General features: G+C 41.5%; 1 protein-coding gene across 1 annotated transcript in view; it reads left to right on the forward strand.

Annotated features, from left to right (window-relative positions):
- The window catches only part of ITPR1 (inositol 1,4,5-trisphosphate receptor type 1), a 354,215-nt gene that overhangs the window by 123,427 nt on the left and 209,702 nt on the right, over window positions 1–21,086 (forward strand). Inside the window, exons 5-6 of the mRNA XM_054245889.2 lie at window positions 9,720–9,835; window positions 20,709–20,795. Coding sequence (XP_054101864.2) covers window positions 9,720–9,835; window positions 20,709–20,795 — 203 coding nt within the window. The remainder of the gene's footprint in view (window positions 1–9,719; window positions 9,836–20,708; window positions 20,796–21,086) is intronic.

The following is a 21,086-nucleotide window of genomic DNA, read 5'->3' on the forward strand; positions in this document are numbered from 1 at the left end:
ATCAAGGTGCCAGCAGGATTTGGTGTCTGGTGAGGGCCTGGTCTCAGTTCTCAAGATGGCACTTTGAACACTGCATCCTGTGGAGGGGAGGGTGGCTGTTCTTCATAGGGCAGAAGGCAAAAGAGCCAAGAGAGAACCCCAATACTAAAAGCTCTTGTATTGAGACATTAAGCCCACTCATGATAGTGAAGCCCTCTCATCACCTCTTCAAGGCCCCATGTCCCAATACCATACGTTGACAATTAAATTTCAGCTTGAGGTTTGGAGGAGAAAAACATTGTAAGATTCCGATTTGGTTGCTTTTGTCAGTCTGTAGTTGTGAAAAACTGAACACCAATTGAGTACCAAAAGGTTGTTTAAAAAATCGAACCATTGGCTGGGCCTGGGGGCTCACATCCTGTAATACCAGCACTTTGTGGGGGCTGAGGCAGGTAAATTGCTTGAGCCCAGGTGTTCAAGACCAGCCTGGGCAACATGGCAAACTACCCCCCCAACCAAAAAAAAATCCAGGTGTGGTGGCTTACACAGGTAGTCCCAGCTGCCTGGGAGGATCACCTGAGCCCTGGAGGTTGAGGCTGCAGTGAGCAATGATGGTGCCACACTGAACTCCAGCCTGGGCAACAAAGTGAGACCTTGTCTCAAAAGATAAAAAAAAGTTGTCTTTGATATATGCACATCCATTAAAAAGACAAATGTGGGGTATTGAGGAAGTTGGGGGGTAACTAACTGCTTAATAGGTACAGTTTCCTTTTGGGGGTGATGAAATATTTTGGAACTAGATAAAGATAATGGTTATACAACGTTGCGACTGTGCTAAATGCCACTGAATTGGTCACTTTAAAATGGTTAATTTTATATTATGTGAATTTCACCACAAGAAAGTCAAATACTGATAACATAACAGTCTGACACCTCCTTCTCACTTTCCAGAGGCAACAATTTCAAATATTTTAACATTTTCTTCTGATATTTACCACTGTGTTTCTAGATGATGTGTGTCTCTTGATGTCTGTAGATTAATGTATTTTAAATAACACTTGTCAACTTGCTGTTATTATAGATGAGGTTAGCTTTGTGACATTTCTCTGTTTCTCCTCCATCTTGCCACTAAAGTTATGTCCCAGTTTTCTGGCTCAACCAGTATTCAGTCTTAATATTTTTATGACTATGTAAATATTGTTCGCTAGTGAGCCAAAGACATATTGGAATTTTCATATGCAGCCTTCCCCTGGCGTTAGTGATTGTCTTATTGTTCTTTATTTTCATAGCTCTTTGTAGCATTTACTGAGTCTTCCCTCTCTCTAATTCCTCAGCATGTTTTCCATGTGCTAGATTGATTGGATCATCTGACCTTCCTGTTCCTCACCACCATCCTCTGTCCCTGGAGCATTTTGTCTCTGCTTCAGGTTGTGGCAGTGATGTGCCCTACATGGTGTCATTGTGGGACTTTGTTTCTCACATCTGTCAGTGGGTGCATGACCAGCCTTAAGCATATTAAGCATTGTATCTCGACTATAGAACAAGGGTTGGCATTTGAGCTGGGCCAGGGCAACCTCTTTGATAAATAACCAGACAACTATTTAAAAACTGTTCTCTCCATTTTTTGGTGGAGTACAACCTCCAGCAGCTTTCTGGTTTTAGACTTGACTTTATTGTAATTTCATACCTTGTTATTTCAACACAGTTGAGAATTCTAGGTGGAGAATGCTTTTCAGTTATATTTTCTCTGTTATATTTGAGCTTTCAGGGTTTCTGTGAGATGTCTGATGTTGTTTGTATTTCTCTTCTTTTGTTTGAGCCTTTTTTTTTTTCTTGCTGGAAGCCTTAAGGATCTTGTCCTTGTCCCATTAGTCTGAAAATTTGGGAAGATTGATTCGGGTTTTATGGAAGTTGGAGTTGGGTTTTTGCTCTTAATTTTATTTGTGTTTGTGTGTGTGTGTGTGGTGGTGGTGGTGGACAGTAAACGTCTATGTTTCCTTATGCTGGGGAATTGCTGGGTTTGTTCTACCTAGGGGGTCATCTCCAGGTCTAGGATATTTTCTTATATTTTTCTTTGATTATTTTCATACCTTCAGTTTCTTTTTCTGAATTTCCTCTTGTATTGGACCTATGAGTTGTTCTGTTGATTTCTTTCTTTTTTCTTTCATTTTCCCCCTTTCCTTCCTTTCCTTTCCTTCTTTCTTCTTTCCTTACCCACCTCTCTCCTCACTCCTCCATCTCTCCTTCCATTCCCTCCCCTTCCCCCTTCCCCACTTTCCCTCCCCTTTCCCTGCTTGCCCCCTCTTCCCCACCTCCCTACCTTCCCCTCCTCTCCACTCTCTCCTTCTCTCTCCTCCTCTTTCCTCTTCTCCTTCCATTTCTCTCTTTGATTTTTTTTGTTTCTACTTTCTGTAGTACATTAAAACACTTGTTATCATTGCATTTTAAATTTCTCAGAGTTCTTACTTGGTTGCATTTTGAAGTCCTGTGCTTTTTTCACTTTATGGTTATCTCCAGTCTTTGAAGATATTACAGTTGACTTTTTTCTAACTATATGAAAAGGTAAAAACCATTCTTGGTTTGTGAGTCATACAAAAATGGTCTGCAGTGGACCAGATTTGGGCCTTGAGCTGTAGTTAGAAGATGACTGTTCCAGACACCTGCTGGAGAGGAGCCTGGCTGGGGCGGAGCCTGTGCATCTCGCCATCCCAGGTGTGGGTTTTCACTTAGCCACTTTATTTCTATTTCTATTCCTCTGTTCTGTGTGCCTTCATTATATGTGGTACATGCAGCTGCAGAGCCTCAGTGGTCCATTATCTCCCAAGATTTAGCCTCCTTCAGGGTTCAAGAAGGGACAGTTGTCTGGACTATCTGGGGTGGTAACACAGGGGTCTGACTGCTCTTCCTGTGTGTTTTCATCTGGTACTCCATTACTGGTCCTCATCCCACTCCTGTCACCCTTGATGCCTGGAGCCCCCAGTTCCCAAACCCTTCCAGGATTCCTCCGTGCTAATTACTTGCTTTATCTTGGTACCCCTCTGCAGAAACAGAGGCCTTACTATACTTCATCTGTCAAGCTCCACCCCTCATCGTCTTTCCATTGTCATTTATTGCAACTTGGGAAGATTGATTTAGGTTTTATGGAAGCTGGAGTTGGGTTTTTGCTCTTAATTTTATATGTGGTTTAGTGTGTGCCTGTGTGCGCGCGCACGCGTGTGTGTGTGTGTGTGTGTGTGTGTGGTGGACAGTAAAGAGAGTAGGAAAGGCCTTTATTCTACTCCATGAAAACTTGGAATCAAGTTGAAGCTTTTGTAAGCCTGAGTTAATTTTTTTTTATTTGAATAGGGAGATTGGGATTTTCCTCACTCCAGATGCATAGCTACAGTGGATTTGTAATACTGACTTCCTCAACTTTCCTCCTCTCCAATTCCCCATCCTTCCTCTTCTTCTGCCACACCCCACCCTCTGCCACCTTTAAATAACCAACTGTTCTATATTTTTAACTTACTAGTTGATGGACATCCTACTCATTACTCAGCATTTCAGCTTGGATGTTTCTTATGAGATGTCTTAGTAGACATCTCAAACTAAGCAGAGCCAAATTAAAAATTCTCAATGTCTGTTCCTCTCCCCCTAACCCCCCTCCTCATTCTTACCTTTCTTGGTAGGCACCAGCACTGTATTAGTCTAATGTTGTCACACTGCTACAGAGAAATACGAGAGATACAAGAGGCTGAATTGGTTTATAGTTTCGTAGGCTGTACAGGAAGCTTGATGCTGGCATCCGTTTGGCTTCTAGGCAGGCCTCAGGAAACTTACAATCATGGCAGAAGGAGAAAGGGGAGCAGGCATGTCGCATGGCAAAAGCAAGAGCAAGAGATGGAGCGGGGAGGTGCCACACACTTTCAAACAACCAGATCTTGTGAGCACTCACTCAGTATCATGAGCACAGCACCAAAGAGGTGTTACTAAACCGTTCATGAGAAATCCATCCCCATGATCCAGTCACTTCCCACCAGGCCCCTTCTCCAAACTGGGGATTACAATTCGACATGAGATTTGGTGGGGACACAGATCCAAACCCTATCAGTCAGCAGTGTGAAAGCTCTCTTAGAAGCATCAGCCACACCAGGTTCTTCCTTTGCTGAAGCCTTCATGTGGTTTCCCACTATGTTCAGGATGACTTGATGCCTTCACGCAGCCTGCACTGCCCTGCACGGCACAGCCTCTGCTCGCCCCTCCAGCCTCATCCTCTGCAGTTCTTGCCTTTGCCTACTACTACCAGCCCAGCTTTTCTACTCAATCTGTCAGTTTTCTTCCAGCTCAGGGCCTTTGCACTTGCTGTTCCCTCTGCCTGAGAGGCTTTGCCTGAGATTTGTGAAGGCTGGCTCCTTCCTTCTCATCCTGTAACTCCAAGTTCAGGTGCTGCAGTCCTAGAGATGCCTTCCCTGATGATGCTGTAGGAGGTGCTGCTTCCCCACACAGCCGTAGTATGTCCATAGATAAACCTTGCCTCCATTGTTCTTCTAACTTGCTATAATTTAATATGGATATTTGACCAGTTTGCCTCTGTCACTAGTATTGTATTAACAGACTTGTGCAACTGGATCCCTGATGTATTTTCAGCATCCAGTCTTGTACCAGCACACAGTATATATTTTAATAAGCAGTGATTGAATCCAAGAATGAACACTGGTAAGCTTAGAGCTGGAAGTGACTTCAGCGGACATAATCTGCATTGTTTCTGGAGCCCTAGACATGGTAGCATATTTAAATCATTAATTCAGCACCATTGTTGTGCTTTACTCAATCCTTAGACCCTGGGCTACGATAGCATACAAAACAGACAAAAGCCTCTGCCTTCAGGGACCTTACACTCTAGAGTTGAAAGTTCTAGCAGTGGGGAGGAGGGTGTGGACACAGTGGGGTTTCAGCTGTTGTGGCAGCCTTTATTCTTTTACTTGGTCACTGGTGTGGATACCTCTGAAGGCTGGCTGACTTGTTTGCTTTCTAGCTTTGCTTCTGCCCCATCCCAGAGTGCTAGAAGCACACCTGTGGCTCCCCTTGCTCCCATCTTCTCTTAAATGTGCACCATAAGTCCTAATTTGATAGTGAAACTCATCTGTAAGGCAATTGAACATTCTCCAGCCAGCCAGGCTCCAGCATGTCCTTGATAATGGAGGGTTACCTGTGGCCCGTTCTGTCCGGCTTCTAGCCCACCCAGCCCCTTAACGCCTGCTCCATCCCCTTTATTCAGCCACATTCTCCTTTGGTAACTCAGTGTGGCATATGCTCAAACTTCGGAGTATTCCACAGTAAAAGCTAGTTTAGTTTATTCCTCAAATGCCTAAAATAACACTTGTCACATAAGACATTCTTAGTGGCATTTCTTTGGGGTGAGTTCAAACCACAGTGTGTATATGTGTGTGTGTGTGCGCGTGCATGCGCGCACACATGCGTACACACACATAGGTACATACATGTGGTCTCCTTCCCCCAAATAAATATTAAATATATTCTTCAATATATTCTTCTGGTTTCCCTGTATTTGTGCATTTCTATACTTAGCGACATAGCAGAGTCTTAGGACCCAGTGGAAGGTTAATTTTGCTTTGCTGTGCCGTCCAAATAGCAAAGGGCAGTATGGAACCTACAAATTGCAAAATTTTGGAAGGTTATTCTAACATTACATTTGAATTGCTTAATTTAATTTTCACTTTGAATTAGTTGCTAAGCAACTGGGAAGACAGGGCAAAATCAGCAAGGCTAATTTGGTTCTGTTACTAGTATGTTCGCATCTCTTATATTTACACAGACGGTTGTAAATACACTTAATGCAAGGCAATGCTCTGTTTTGTCCAAGGAAAATTGTTGGTGTGGAAGTTAGAGCAAGGCTTTGGTTAGGTTGATGTTATTTAAATACACCTTCTCATCTTAGGGGAAAGCAAGGTTATCTGAAGTTTGAGCCTGTGATGCAGCCTCGTTGTTAGATGAGGTTCTTCACTTGGTGGTACCATGAACAGTTGTAAAATGATACTTTCCATTGTCTGTTACCCTTTGGCATCATGAATTCACCCTGCTTGTTCCCCTCATCTACCTAAAGCAGGTTTTTTGGAATGTATACCATTTAGTATCATCATATGAAGCATGTTGGAGAGAAAAAACAGGTCATTTTACTCTATCTTACTTTTGATGAAAATTGACATTGTTAACCTCATTTGTCTGTAAAACAAGTCATGTGTCCAATGTTAATGCCAATGACTTAAATATTTTGAATATTTTTAAAAGGCGTGTGGTGATGAAGGAAGCCATTCTGGTCCAACCTAGATTCTGAATAAGAGGAAAGTAGAAGTTTATGAATAAGATTAAGATTAAACAATAAGGCTGGGTGCAGTGACTCATGCCTGTAATCCCAGCACTTTCAGAGGCCAAGTTGAGTGAATCACTTGAGGTCAGGAGTTCGAGACTAGCCTGGCCAACATGGTGAAACCCTTGTCTCTACTAAAAATACAAAAATTAGCCGGGCCTGGTGGTGGGCACCTGTAATTTCAGCTACCTTGGGAGGCTAAGGCAGGAGAATCAGTTGTACTCGGGAGGCAGAGGTTGCAGTGAGCTGAGATCATGCCACTGCACTCCAAGCCTGGGCAACAAAGCACGACTGTCTCAAAAAAAAAAATTAAACAATAATGCAGTATTCTGTTATTTATTATAGTTTTATATTATCTTTAACACCTTGAAACACATAGATGCTTGGGGGCAATGTTTAGTCCTGTGTCAAAGATGCAACATTTAATGTAAACTATTGTCTCCTGGTTGTGTATGGTTATTCGTGGAGTGAATGGAGAGTTCATATATATTAATATTAAGCTGGTAGGAAAACTGTGTCTCTGGAAATGATGTCATTAAATTGCCACTAAAATAGCAAATGATCATGACCTGTGTCTTTACTAAGAGGCAGGGAGGCTGGGCACCATGACTTATGCCTGTAATCCCAGCACGTTGGGAGGCCAAGGCAGGTGGATCACCTGAGGTCAGGAGTTTGAGACCAGCCTGACCAACATGGTGAAACCCTGTCTCTACTAAAAGTACAAAATTAGTCGGGTGTGGTAGCACATACGTGTAATTCCAGCTGAGGCAGGAGAATCGCTTGAACCCGGGAAGTGGAGATTGCAGTGAGCTAAGATCGCACCATTGCACTCTAGCCTGGGCAACAAAAACGAAACTCCATCTCAAAAAAAAAAAAAAAAAAAAAAAGAGGTGGGGAGAGCAGTCTGGTCTTTTAAACTGGTCTCCTGCTGTATCAAGCTTTGTTCTCCAAAGACCTAGACAGTATCTTTCATATGCAGTAAAAATTACTTTCAGTAGATGGATTCGATTCTTGATAAAGATAGCTGTTGTGGTCCCATATTTACCTTATAACTACTTGTGACTAGGTAGAAATATTTTGTGATGGAGATTACAGAAATGGGAAAAGTACCTATTACTTCTACAATTAAATAACCTTTTTTTTTCCCTGAACAATCTCAGGTTTTTGTGTGTTCAGTACATAGTAACAGTTAATTATTGATCCTGACCAGAAGAAAGAGTGATCTGAATTAGAGGAAGGACCTAATGTTTCTGTACTTGACAGCAAATCCATTTTTCTTACTACGAGATATTTATTTGGCTAGCACAATAACTAGGTATTTACCTGCTCAAGGTACTTTAAGGGAATTGGTTTTAATGAATAGATAAGAACAAGCATACAGTTAGTAATTTCCTTAAATGCTTATTCCAACCTACTTGGGTGTCATTTTTCCGAATATCAGTATCCACTCTAAATTTGTTAATTTTACTCTACAGATATTTACCATTTGAAAACTCAGTATGTCAAAATGTGAACTTTTCATAGGGAGTGTCAATTTTAAATATTGGTTTCCTAGAGTAGTTACTGGTTTGTTGATGAAATATGTCTGTCAGAAAAATCTGGTGGAGCGCAAAGCCTAGCTTCTTGAGAAGCTGAGGCAGGAGGATGGCTTGAGCCCAGGAGTTCCAGGCTGTAGTGTGCTATGATTGTCTGTGAATAGCCATTGCACTCCAGACTGGGCAACAAAGCGAGGCCCCATCTCCCAAAGAAAGAATTGGTGACTATACCCCTAAATTCTGTGTGTGTGTGTGTATATGTGTGTGTTTTTAAAAGTTACATACATGTATTATTGTAATAATATATTGTAGACATTATAAAACAAGTGGAAAGTAGAAGTTAATAACTCAGATTAAGATTAAACAATAATGTATCCTGTTATAGTGGTTTCATATTATTATTAACACCTTAAAACACATAGATGCTTTAGGGTAATGTTCATCATTAAAAGAATATTTTCAGTGGTCTTATTTATGATTTTTAATGACTAGCTGACTTTCTAGATCTGCTTGGATCATCATTCTTTTTACTTTACAAGAGCTATAAGGGAAGGGTTGATTCCATCTTTTTTGGTTTGCTGGGATGCATCACTGTTATCTTTAATGTTTTGATTTTTCTGCAGAAAACTTTTGAGGCCACTTGTCCATTTTGTGAATACTGGTTATACCACATAAGACAATGTGTAGAGTCGTATGAGCCCAGGCATGCTAAATGGAAGCATATCACAGTGTGCTGAGAGTGAGGGGACAAGGGCACAGACTATGTAAATGCTAGTTCATGTATGTTCTTTCTGCACTGCAAAGGGTCGTCTTGTACACATTACTCAAGAGACCACTGCCCTAGGAGATCCCTCTAAATAAGCATCAAATACATACATGCATACATGTTTGTTTATTGTATTTATTTATTTATTTTTCAGATAGAATCTTGCTCTGCTACCCAGGCTAGAGTTCAGTGGTATAATCTTGGCTCACTGCATCCTCTGCTTCACAGTTTCACAAGATTCTCATGCCTCAGACACCCGAGTAGCTGGGATTACAGGCATGCACCACCACACCTGGCTAAATTTTTTTTTTTTTTTTTGTATATTTTAGTAGAGAGACAGGTTTCACCATGTTGACCAGGCTGGTCTTGAACTCCTGGCCTCGAGTGATCCACCTGCCTCGGCCTCTCAAATGGCTAGGCTTACAGGCATGAGCCACTGCGTCTGGCCCATAATATTTTTTTCTAAATTGAACAATACTGAAGAGAGTTGGATTTGTGTAAATGCTTGTACGCATTGTTATATACAGCAAGGACTATTTGTCCTTGTATTTATTTGTTTGTTGGAAAGGAGTCAACTATGGGGTACCATTAAGAACATGGCAAAACCCTGTCTCTACTAAAATACAAATAATTATCCAGGCATGATGGCTCGTGCCTGTAGTGCCAGCTACTTGGGAGGCTGAAGCAGGAGAATTGCTGGAACCTGGGAGGCAGAGGTTGCAGTGAGCCAAGGTTGTGTGACTGTACCCCAGCATGGTTGACAAAGGGAGACTCTGTCTCAAAAAACAAACAACAACCAAAGAAAAACCACACTGAATCTGGACAGCTCTGGCACCAACTAGTTCTGTAGCAACAATTGACTCACTTTCTGTAAGTCTTGGTTTCCTCATCTATACTCTCACACAGTGGTGGCGGCAATTAAATTTAAAAAGAGATTTGTCAAAGAGCTTTGTACTCTCATTGTATATCTATGTATGATGTAGTTTTATAAAGCAGAAAGCCTTTTTTTCTTAGGCTGAGAAAAAAAGGTACACCCTCAATAGCAATTTCTTTTTGTTTGCTTCACTTCTAGACTGCCTCTTTAAGCTATGTCCCATGAACCGCTACTCTGCCCAGAAGCAGTTCTGGAAAGCTGCTAAGCCTGGGGCCAACAGCACAACAGATGCGGTGCTGCTCAACAAACTGCACGTACGTATTGTGATGGGGCTGCCGATGGGCCAGTGGTGAGTGGCCGCCTTGGTGGTGTCTGGGTGTCCTATTGGGGGACTGCTTATGCAACCCTCCCACTCTAGCTGCTGACTTTCTTATGTTTTTTCATGAAGGGATAGAAGGGAGCTGACCATAGGGAGGGATAGAGCCTAGTCATCTTGAGTTGTCTAGAGAGTCCTTTTCTCAGCCACTCTCTTTGCAGCTTTGGATGGAGAAGTGGTTATGAGCACAGGCACTGGAAGCAAACTGCCTAGAATGGAATCCTGGCTCCCCCGCTCAGTAACTGGTGCTCTTGGGCATGTTGGGTGCTATTTTCCAATTCTGTTACCCTATCTGTAAAATGGAGATGACAGTATCCACCCCAGAAGGTCATTGCGAAGATTACAGAAAATGAGACATGTAAGGCACATGAACAGTGTGTGGCCCATAATAAATTCTTAATAAATTTTGGCTGTTAGCATTGCATGTGTCCTGTTATTTGGCATATTAAGGAGGTGCTCATTCCGCTGCTGATGTGCTGTGTGACCATAGCAAGTTTTTGAGCCTCTCTGATCCTGTTTCACCTGTAAAATGATGACGTCGTTCTTTTTGTGCCCTGCATTCCAAGGCTAATCTGGAAGTTCTCTGAGATGTTCAGGAGACATGACATATATGCAGTGTACTAATACAGAAATTGTACCCCATTTCCTGTTTCCTGACCTACTTCATTACTCCCTGTTATGTAACATTATCTTTCTAATGTGTTTTGTTTACTGGCTGTCTCCCTCCTCTGGCAGGTAAGCTTCGTGAGGGCCCAGGTCTGTGTCAGTGTTGCTCGTTGTAGTAGCCTTTGTGTCTACAACACGGTTGGGCACTTATCAGGCACTCATGTATTTCACAGAATACACAGTGGTCTTTCTCGTGGCTCAGTGATGACAGCTGAAGACCTAGAGCATCTGTGAGCCCCGAGAGCTCAAGAGGTTCTGCCTCTCAGCTTGCTCCATTTTTGACTAGCGTATGGCAAAGTCACAACCTGTTGTATTTGGTAAGGTGAGGGTCATGTGAAGGGATTCTTACGTTCAGTGTGTGTTGTTTCAGACAGAATGTGATGAAAAGCCCAGGCTCCTCACCTCAGGGAGCTTACAGTCCAGCATTAGGACACGCAAGCAGTCACTGCCACTGCACCTAAAGTGAAATCCAGACTTTCTGTCATCATCTACAAGATGGCATATGCCTGGACCCTGATGTCGCCAAGGAGGCTTCTTAACTACATTCCGGCCATATGAGCTTTAGTTCATTTTATTTTGTTTTTTGAGCACCTCAGACTCTCAGTAGTCTCATGACCTTTGCACCCTCAGTTTGTCCTGTTAAGAACATTCTTTTCCTGGCTCTTCCTGAGCTAGGACCTTTGAGCCTTTGTGTCTCCGCTGAAATGTCATCTTAGCAAGGTCTTCCCCTCCCACCTTATCTAAGAGATGTCTTGCTTGTTTTTCTCCATCGTAGCACCCTGTTTATATCTTTCTCAGCACTGATCAGGGTCTGCAATTATATTTAGTAGCTTCCTTAATTATCCCTGTCGCTTATTAGAATGACAGCTCTACAAGGTTGTGGCATCATCTCTCTTGCTCACCGTTGTATCCCAGCTTCTGTAATAGTGTCCAGAACATAGCAGGTGCTCAAAAATATTGATTGAATAGTGAATGAGCAGTGTACTAGGCACTAGAGATCGAACTATGACAGTCGTAACCCTATGGGAGCTGAATATCCGAGAACAAAGAGATAATGATAAGTAGTGTATTACAGGACAGACCAAGGCGGTGGGAGCCCATAGGAAGGGTGCCACATCTGTCTTTGCTGAATAGGAGGGTGTGGCACAGAGGTCAAGGAGGGCTTTGTTGAGGAAGAAGGAAATGCCAAGTAAGCTTCAGTCAGAGGCACCTGTGGGATTTGAAGGGTAGAAGAGGAAGAAACAATGGACTCAAAGACTTGGAGTCTAGAGATTGCTTCGAAGACCTTTGGAATTGCATCACTATTTTAATAATGATGTTTATCTCAGACATCCTCGATCCCAACAAAACCATTGTACCTTCTTTAGAGCAAATATATAGCTTTATGAACATGGAATAAAATTCATAAATAATGGATACCAGATTACAAAAGAGAAATGTAAAGGTAAGTAATAAATTATATAATAAATTGAATACTCTTCTTAAGTCAGTGCTCAGGAATGACTACTCTAGAAGACACAAGGAAGTAAGTGCTTGTACCTATTTGCATAAACCCCAGGAGTGAGGCAGCTGTAGACTGTGACTGGTGCTGGTAAAGGGTATTGGCAATGCGGAAAGCATGTTATCTGTGGTGTGGTTTTCCAGAAGGGTTTTGATCGTAATCACAAAAGACATAATCTCAAGTGCCATATTCCCAAATGTTGAAATCCCTAAAATTCACTTCCAAAAGTCTAAATCCCTAACGTCTAAAATCCTTATGACAGGATAGTTGCATGTTAGGCCAGCTCTTACAGACTATCTCTGTGCAAGTGCCTTCATCTATTTCTGCATTACACTTTTTCTTATGTCAGATTTTTAGGTTTTTTTCACTATTTTAAATTGTCAGCATTATTATTATTAGTTTTTAAGGCAGAGTCTCACTCTGTTGCCTAGGCTTGAGTGTGGTAGCGTTATCTTGGCACACTGCAACCTCCACTTCTCAGGCACAAGCAATTCTCCTGCTTCAGCCTCCTGAGTAGCTGGCATTACAGGCATACACCATCACTCCCAGCTAATTTTTTTATAGTTTTAGTAGAAACAGGCTTTTGCCATGTTGGCCAGTCTGGTCTCAAACTCCTGACCTGAAGTGGTCCACTGCCTCAGCCTCTTAAAGTGCTGGGATTATAGACATGAGCCACCATGCTTGGCCCTGTCAGCACTGGTTTTTACAATTCACTATGCTTTGTATTTCATCTTCACAACGTTTTCAATATTGGAGATTTACATTGTGTGGAGACTAATTTTACAGAGTCCTGATTCATTTTAGGCATTCTTTTGCAAGTTTAACTTCATGAATGTGCATCATCACAACATTAACATTGTGAATATGTAAAAACATGGAAACTTCCCCTGTAAAGGAAGAAATGTTTTTCCTCGATAAGTGAAGAGATGTTTGTGTTTGTAAAAGATAAAATTACTCAAGATCTCAGCTCTTTGGGCAACTGTACATCCAGTGGTGATCCTCCATGGTTTTGATCAATCTTGTCAAAAGACTCATGTTGCATGTCATGGTATTTCAGATGACTGCAGTACGAAGCTTGGTGCATACAATCATCAACCATGGTGATGTGCATTTTTACAATTCCCTTTTTGACCTATGTCTTTATGTTTAATCTGCTCATAATCCTTGTGACGATTGTTAGTATTCCTGAGTGTTCATGCTTGCAAAAATATGTATGTTACTATTTCCCATTTTATTGTATAAAATGGCTTGTGTTCGGTTGTGCTTTCACATGTTTCTCAAATCCCTTTGTAAAAATGGCCATCTCTTTTAAAGAATTTTAAAATTATTTTTTCCGGAACTATATTTTGGGGATTTCAGTCTTTTTTGACCTTTGGGGATGTTAACATTTGGGATTATGGCATTCAGGATTGTTGTGTGATCGTTTTGGGATGATGATCATATCCTTTTCCAAAATAATCAGCAGCTCTTGATCATGTTGTGAAGAATGCAAAGTGTACTCTTTTCTTCATTAAGTAGTACTTGTACTTTTGGAAAATTCATTAATAGTATTAATGAAATCATGAAGAGCTGTGATTTCTGTTGATATGTAAAATGGAGTGGGATGCTGTGTTCAGGTAATTACAGTTACTCCCAGGCTGGAGTGCAGTGATGCCATCACAGCTCACTGCACCCTTGACCTCCTGAGCTCAAGTGGTCCTCCTGTCTCGGCCTCCCAAAGGGCTAGGATTGTAGGCGGGGACCACTGTGCCCAGCCTACAGATAGTTTTTTAACCTATGTGAATATCCAGCTAGACAGAATTGTATGGGATAAATGATGGTTCATCCTTGCATAGGACTGTAACATGCATTCAGTGTACCCAGCATCCCTAGCTCCTGTCCACTGAACATGAGTAGCACCTTCTTCCAATCACTGCACCAATCCATAATCTCCCCAAAGTCTGCGCTGGGAACATGGAATCTAGTTGAATAGGTGGGGAAGGTTGATCAGTCTTGGACGTAACTATATTTAGTGCATATGCCTGTAGGGGGCTATCTTATGGAAAGTCTGTGTGTCTTTAAAGTCAAATTGTCCTGACGTTGCTTTTCTGGTATAAGGATCATACTGTTCAATGAGATCTTATTAATACATCTCCAACTTTTCCTCTCCCACACTTTTTACCACAGGGGTTGTAAATTCAGATTACTCTTGGCCCTACAGGAAGCCAGCAGGAATAAAGTGGGCCTGGTGGGTAGTGCTGCCAAGTGGAGGGCCCCATGGGTGGGTCTGGAGGGGGCGGCTCTACTTCCTTACTGTCACTGCTTGGGAATGGGGGCTGAGAGTTGCTGCCATGTCCTCTGCTTTTTAAGAGAAGATAAAAATCCATGCTTTTATATGTACTATCTCAGTTTAAAAAAGATGTTGGAAGCTAATTCAATTAAGGCTTGAAATACATACTCAACACCAAAATAAATGGCTCAGGCTGGATGTGGTTCTTCAGCCCCGTTTGCAACCTGTGTTCTGTATTTTATGTTTTATCAGCAACTCCTTTTGGCACTCCTTCCTATGAATGAACTGTGAAGAAAACAGTGTGGTTGAAAAAAGTCCGAAGCTAAGGCGATCAGACATGGTCAACTCCTTATTAAAAAGGAAAAAGAGAAAAACAGTGATCTCTTTCATGCTGTTTATGCTTTTAAAAAATAAGAAAGGAAACCGCTTCTTTTCCCTGGTTTGAGATTACCCATGTGACTTTCAGGTCTTGAATGTTGCCTTTGTGCTTCACGTCCTGCAGTTCTTACTTTCCTGCTTAGTTGGAACCATTTCCCCTAGTGTCTTAAAGTCATCCACATGTTTCATTCAATTTACATTCCCACCAGCCAATAAGTTGTTTTATTTTGGACAGCCTCTTTGCCTTTGGGACTGATGGCTAGTCTCCAGTGGGTTTTCATTTTTATTTTTGTCAACTACTGTGCAGCACCCCAATCAGAGGTCAGATTACTTTAAATTAATGCCATTTAAGGAATTAGTTGTCTAGACCACTTGACTTCCATTTGACTCGGTTAAGCAACATATACAGCACTTTGAAAAAGAGTGACATCTAGTGGCTGGTTACTGTCTATGCCCTTTCCTTCTGCAGGAATAACTGGATTTTGACTCTTGGTCATGATTTCCTAAAGGTGTCTTGACAAAATGAGCTTTTTCCCATCTGCAAAACACATAATTTGTTTTAAAAGCCATTACTACTGTTTTCTGACAGCATTGTAGCTGTTACCTTGAAACAAGCACCTACATTGTTTTGCTCTGAGAAATGATCACTTAAGTCACAGCTTTGATGAGCTAGGAAGAGCCAGAAGAGTGACAGGTCCTTATTGTCTGGGTGTTGCATTGCTTGCTTTTCGAAGCTTTGCTTCAATATCACATTACATGATTCAGAGCTTATTGACTTTAACAAAATAAGCTTTTCTTATGGTTTCAGTAACCTTTCTATTGTAATTTGATAATAGTTTCTCTGTCTCTGAAATAAAATAACAGGTGGCTATGATGGGGTAGCCTTGATGTTGCTTAGGGAATGTGGTGAATAATAGTAGTAGAAACCATATCATAGAGTGTGTTTTCCACCTTAGAAATTAAAAACAGTCTGCAACCCATTATTCAAGGGAAAAGAGTAACAGATTTTGAAATGATGAAAAGGTAACATATTTAACATGGCTTTTTTTTTTTTTTTAACATGTTCTCGCTCTATCACCCAGGCTGGAGTGCAGTGGCATGTTTATGGTTTACTGCAGTCTCAACCTCCTGGGCTTAAGTGATCCTCCCACCTCGGCCTCCCTAGTAGCTGGGACTACAGGCACATGCTACCATGCCTAGCTAATTTTTGTATTTTTTGAAGAGTTGGGGTTTTGCCACATTGCCCAGGCTGGTCTTGAACTCCTAGGCTCAAGCGATCCATCTGCCTTGGCCCCCAGAGTGCCAGGATTATAGACTGAGCTGCTGTGCCTGACTTAGATTACTTTTAAAAATTCAAGCTACTTGACACAGAGACGTGATGAATATGTTTTTGAAGAAATTACACACATGTACTTAGGATACGAATTTTAGACCATATGTGTAGGAAAAGGAGAAAAATTTTAATTCACGTGACCCTAAATTGTATTCCTCAAAGATAACCTTGGTTTTTATTTTGATGTTTGCCCTGCTCTCCTACCCCTGTTCTGTTCCTGTGTCTCCACATTTTAAACTATCGAGGGGAGTATGCTATTCTACTTCCCTTTCTTTAACCTGCTTTGTTTTTCATTTAATATGTTGTGAATAAATTGGAATCTCTATCCTCATTTTTTTTTTTTTTTTGAGATGAAGTCTCACTTTGTTGCTCAGGCTGGAATGCGGTGGTGTGATCTTGGCTCATTGCAATCTCTGCCTCCTGGGTTCAGGTGCTTCTCCTGCCTCAGCCACCTGAGCAGCTAGGATTACAGGCATGCAACACCATGCCCAGCTAATTTTTTTGGCATTTTTAGTAGAGATGGGGGTTTTGCCCTGTTGGCCAGGCTGGTCTCGAACCCCTGACCTCAGGTGATCTGCCCACCTGAACCTCCCAAAGTGCTAGGATTACAGGCATGAGCCACTGTACCTGGCCTCTTTCCTCATTTTTAATGGCTACATGATTACTCCCTTGTATGGCAGTACTATAATTTTAGATAACCAGTCTCTGTGGGCAGAGGTTAGGTAGGGAGTGATATTCAGGATCCTGACAACTTTTGCCATTCTGAAGAAAAGTTGTATGGCCTTGTGCATGTGCCAGGTTGTCTGCTTATGAGAAACTCCTAGAAGTGAAATTGTTAAGTCAGTGTTATGTTTTTTGGTAGATATTGCCTGAGTATCCTTTGGAAAGGTGCTAACTTACTATCTTACAGTGAGGACCCATTCTTGGAATGTACTTGAGGGATTTAACCAACCGGATCTCATTTTTTTTTTTGAGGGCAGAAACAGCCTTGATCAGTGGCCTGCAGTGTTTGTTCCTTGTTACCTTTTCACCTACCTTATTGCCTTGCCTGTTGAACCTAAAAAGAATCATGGATGGTTTTGTCTAAATACCAGACTTGGTTTTGTGAGGGATTTATATAACGACGGACATGTGAACTGAAACTAATTAAATTTGATATTTCTACATTTACTAAAAAATGAAATGGAGAGTTTTCTCCTTAAACAAAGAGAACTTATAAGAAGAGTAAATTCTTAAAATAGTCCATAAGCTTAATACATCCAATACTTATTCAGTGGTAATGTGAAGGCTCAGTCATCATTAAACTTTATAACAGAATTAAAGTAGTATTAACTCCTAGTTTAACAGAGTTTTGACAGAGTTTTAGATGTGATATTTGAGAATGTCTTATTTTATTTTTTGTCTACTTTTGAGACGGAGTCTCTCTCTGTCACCTAGGCTGGAGTGCAGTGGCGCAATCTAGGCTCACTGCACCTCCACCTCCCAGGTTCCAGCAGTTCTCCTGCCTCTGCCTCCCAAGTAACTGGGACTACAGGCATGCACCACCACGCCCAGCTAATTTTTGTATGTTTAGTAGAGACAGAGTTTCACCATGTTTGCCAGGCTGGTCTCAAACTCTTGACCTCAGATGTTCCTCCTGCCTCGGCCTCCCAAAGTGCTGGGATTACAGGCATGAGCCACCATGCCTGGCCAAGAATATCTTTATTTTAAGAGAAGCTTTTAGATATTTATTCTCCAATTTTGTTTTAACTTTTTGCTCTTCTCTTACTTTTTTTTATGTCTTTTGACAAATGCCCATGCTCTTTAGATCTGCTGGTGTTTAATTAGTTGTTAATGTGGAATATATGCCTTCTTGATGGGCAATTTGACATTTCTTTCTAGACAAACCAGTGACCAGTGGGTTGCTATTTTTATACTGTACTTACTCTAAGTGTAGATAGGAACATAATATTAGTATTTCTTAAGCTGAAGCCATTGGACATTCTTGAGAGTAAGGGGAATGTTCATGAGCATTTTTTTTCTTAAAGATGATCTTTGAGTCCAAGAAATGCTACTTAAGAACTCTCTAAAGTTGAATCTTTTCAGTGTGGGCTTTGAACAAAGAAAAACCATATTTGGATGTTGGGAAATGTTATATTTTATTTTACTGAATCCTTTGGTTTTTTCCCTTTGGTATTTTCCCCCTCTTGAGTTTGCAGTCAGTGTTAGCTGAGAACTCTTAAGCAGAAGAACAAATGGCTCTCCACAAAGAATAAACCTTCATTCCAAATGGATGCAGTCCAGTGTTTTATTTGGAAAACTACCTGCAGAACCTGTGGGTACTGAAGAGATCTCTGAAGTGGTTGTAAGCTCAAGCCTGAAATTAGAGAGAACAAGAGGTGGGAGGCTGCTAAGGGAGAGTATTTATGCAGAGGAGAGAAAAGGTTCAGGAGAACAATGCTGAGGACAGCTTGCATGCCAAAGGTTGCCACGTTGCAAGCACTGGTATTATTTCTGAATGTGTCTTATACCCAGTGGATTTTATGCTTGTGTCTCTGAGAATAGCAGTCTGGTAACTAATTCCAAAAGAGAGAGGGAAGCTTTGAATGGACCATTGTTTAAAGAGCTGATGAAGATGCGGTCAACTTGCAGTGATCCATGCTAACACATGCGGGTCATTCCCCTCCTGTGATATGGTTTCATTTTGGCTTAAGATTGCTTGCTGCAGTTCATTTTTCTCCAAAGATGTGCTTTCCTAAAAATACCTATGTCCCAGGTAGAAGTGGAACAGATGCTGAATTCAAAGGAAACAGAAAGATTCTTGACCCAGCCAACTTAGGTCACCTTTTACAATGTTAATCATCAGAACATTTCTTAGTTTTAGAAACTAGTGTATAATAATGGTTAAAATTTATGATCCAATGGCAATTATGTCCTGACATACATTTTCTCGAATCTCTACAGTGCCTTAAAAGGCTTGCATTGTTTCCATTTTGTGACGAGAATACTGAGTGAGGCTTGATGAGATTCAGTAATGAGGACAAGATGATGAAGCTAGTAGGTAGGGGACCCACAACCACATCCAGAAGGTTCTCTGAAAATGAAAACACATCACCTGGGAAAGAGGACCCACTGCACCTGGTAGCGTCTTGCTCCAAGGAAAGGAGACACTTCAGGAAGACAGCCTTCGAAACCCTTCTGAAGTACACTCTTATCATCAGGGTTTTACCGTCCATCAGATCCAATGCTGAATTTCTTAGTTATTTTACTTCCTTTCCACCAGCCTATGTCTGGGAGATGGGTTGGGGTAACAGTTTGCTGACTGCTAGCATGAAGCTGTTGCCCTTCGCCATTATTGTAATGTGGTAACAGTGCTTTCAGAGTGGCACAGGTGAGTGAATGAAAAATGACTGTTCAGGGGACCGGCCACGGTGGCTCACGCCTGTAATCCCAGCACTTTGGGAGGCCGAGGCGGGTGGATCACAAGGTCAACAGATCGAGACCATCCTGGTCAACATGGTGAAACCCCGTCTCTACTAAAAATACAAAAAAATTAGCTGGGCATGGTGGCGCGTGCCTGTAATCCCAGCTACTCAGGAGGCTGAGGCAGGAGAATTGCCTGAACCCAGGAGGCGGAGGTTGCGGTGAGCCAAGATCGTGCCATTGCACTCCAGCCTGGCTAACGAGTGAAATTCTGTCTGAAAGAAAAATGAGTGTTCAGGAAGATGGCCCTGCCAGACTATTCTAAAACCTTCTCTTCAGCTTTACCATGTTCCCCCCGCTAGTAGCATGTCACATTTGGAATAGTAACATCTCCCGGCCTTATTTGTAACTATACAGATTTGGAGTTAATCCAAATGTGGATATGAACACTATCTCTGCCACTTAGTAATTGCGTGATTTAAACAACATTATTAAGCAAAGTTTTAAATGTACTGAGAAGTAGATAAATGGTATAACAAATCCCTTTCCTACCCATCATCCAACTAGCTATGCAAGGGTGACCAAATTTTTTAATCACTTTGAGTCAACTACTTCTTTAAAAGTGGGGGTAATAATGTTCTCTTCAGCGAATGATTATAAAAATTAATCACATTATAGATCATATCTAACAAGAATAGCTAATACTCAATGTATGCTACAGTGTATCAGGTACTATGCAGTGGAGTTCCTGTGAGGTGCAGGTTCCATTTTATCCTTCTTTTACAAAGGAAGAGACTGAAACTCACTGATATTAAATGACATATTCAAGTTCAGAAAACCACAAACCACTTAAATCCAGCATTTAAGTTCAGTCTTTTTACTCCAAAGCCTTAAAAGAACTTTCACACATCATAGGGGTCCCTCCCTGACCCTCTTTTCTTTGAAGGTATTTCAGCTTTTGACTCATTCTCCCCCTAAGTAAATAACCATAATTCCTTAAAGAAAACAAGCAACAACAACAACAACAAAAACATTTCAAAGAAGCCAAAAAGGCCAGCAAAGCAAAGGCAGACTGATGGACTGTTTGTACCCTTGGCTCATGTCAGGAAGCCTCAGGGTGTGTACTCAGGGGTTGGCTTATTTCTGTGGTTTGCTTATTCCTCTGGTTCTTGTATTAACTGGCGACAATTGTTTTGCATAACTGGAGAGGGATAGAACCCATTGTTGCCTCTTTGTGACCAATCTTTATTCTCAATGCACAGCACGCTGCAGACTTGGAAAAGAAGCAAAATGAGACAGAAAACAGGAAATTGCTGGGGACTGTAATCCAGTATGGCAATGTGATCCAGGTAGGTCAAGGCGGCTCTTCCCTTCTGCAGCTGAAGCGTTGCAAAGAATGCAGCTGGGAAAAGAAATGCATAAGACAGGGTTTGGACACCTTTACAGTAAGATCCATGGAGACAGCCAGTTTATTGCAAAATGTCTAGTGTTTCTTGTTAGATGGGATGGACTCTTGGGCTATTTTGTTGGTCGTCTCTCAGTGTGAGCATTGACTTCTCTCTGTGGCTGATCATTTCACTCCAAACACTTCAAATGGGAAACTTCCTACCTAAAACAGAACCAGCTGTTACAGTTCTGTT

Source organism: Callithrix jacchus, chromosome 15, assembly GCF_049354715.1.
Source record: "Callithrix jacchus isolate 240 chromosome 15, calJac240_pri, whole genome shotgun sequence".
Classification (NCBI taxonomy): domain Eukaryota; kingdom Metazoa; phylum Chordata; class Mammalia; order Primates; family Cebidae; genus Callithrix; species Callithrix jacchus.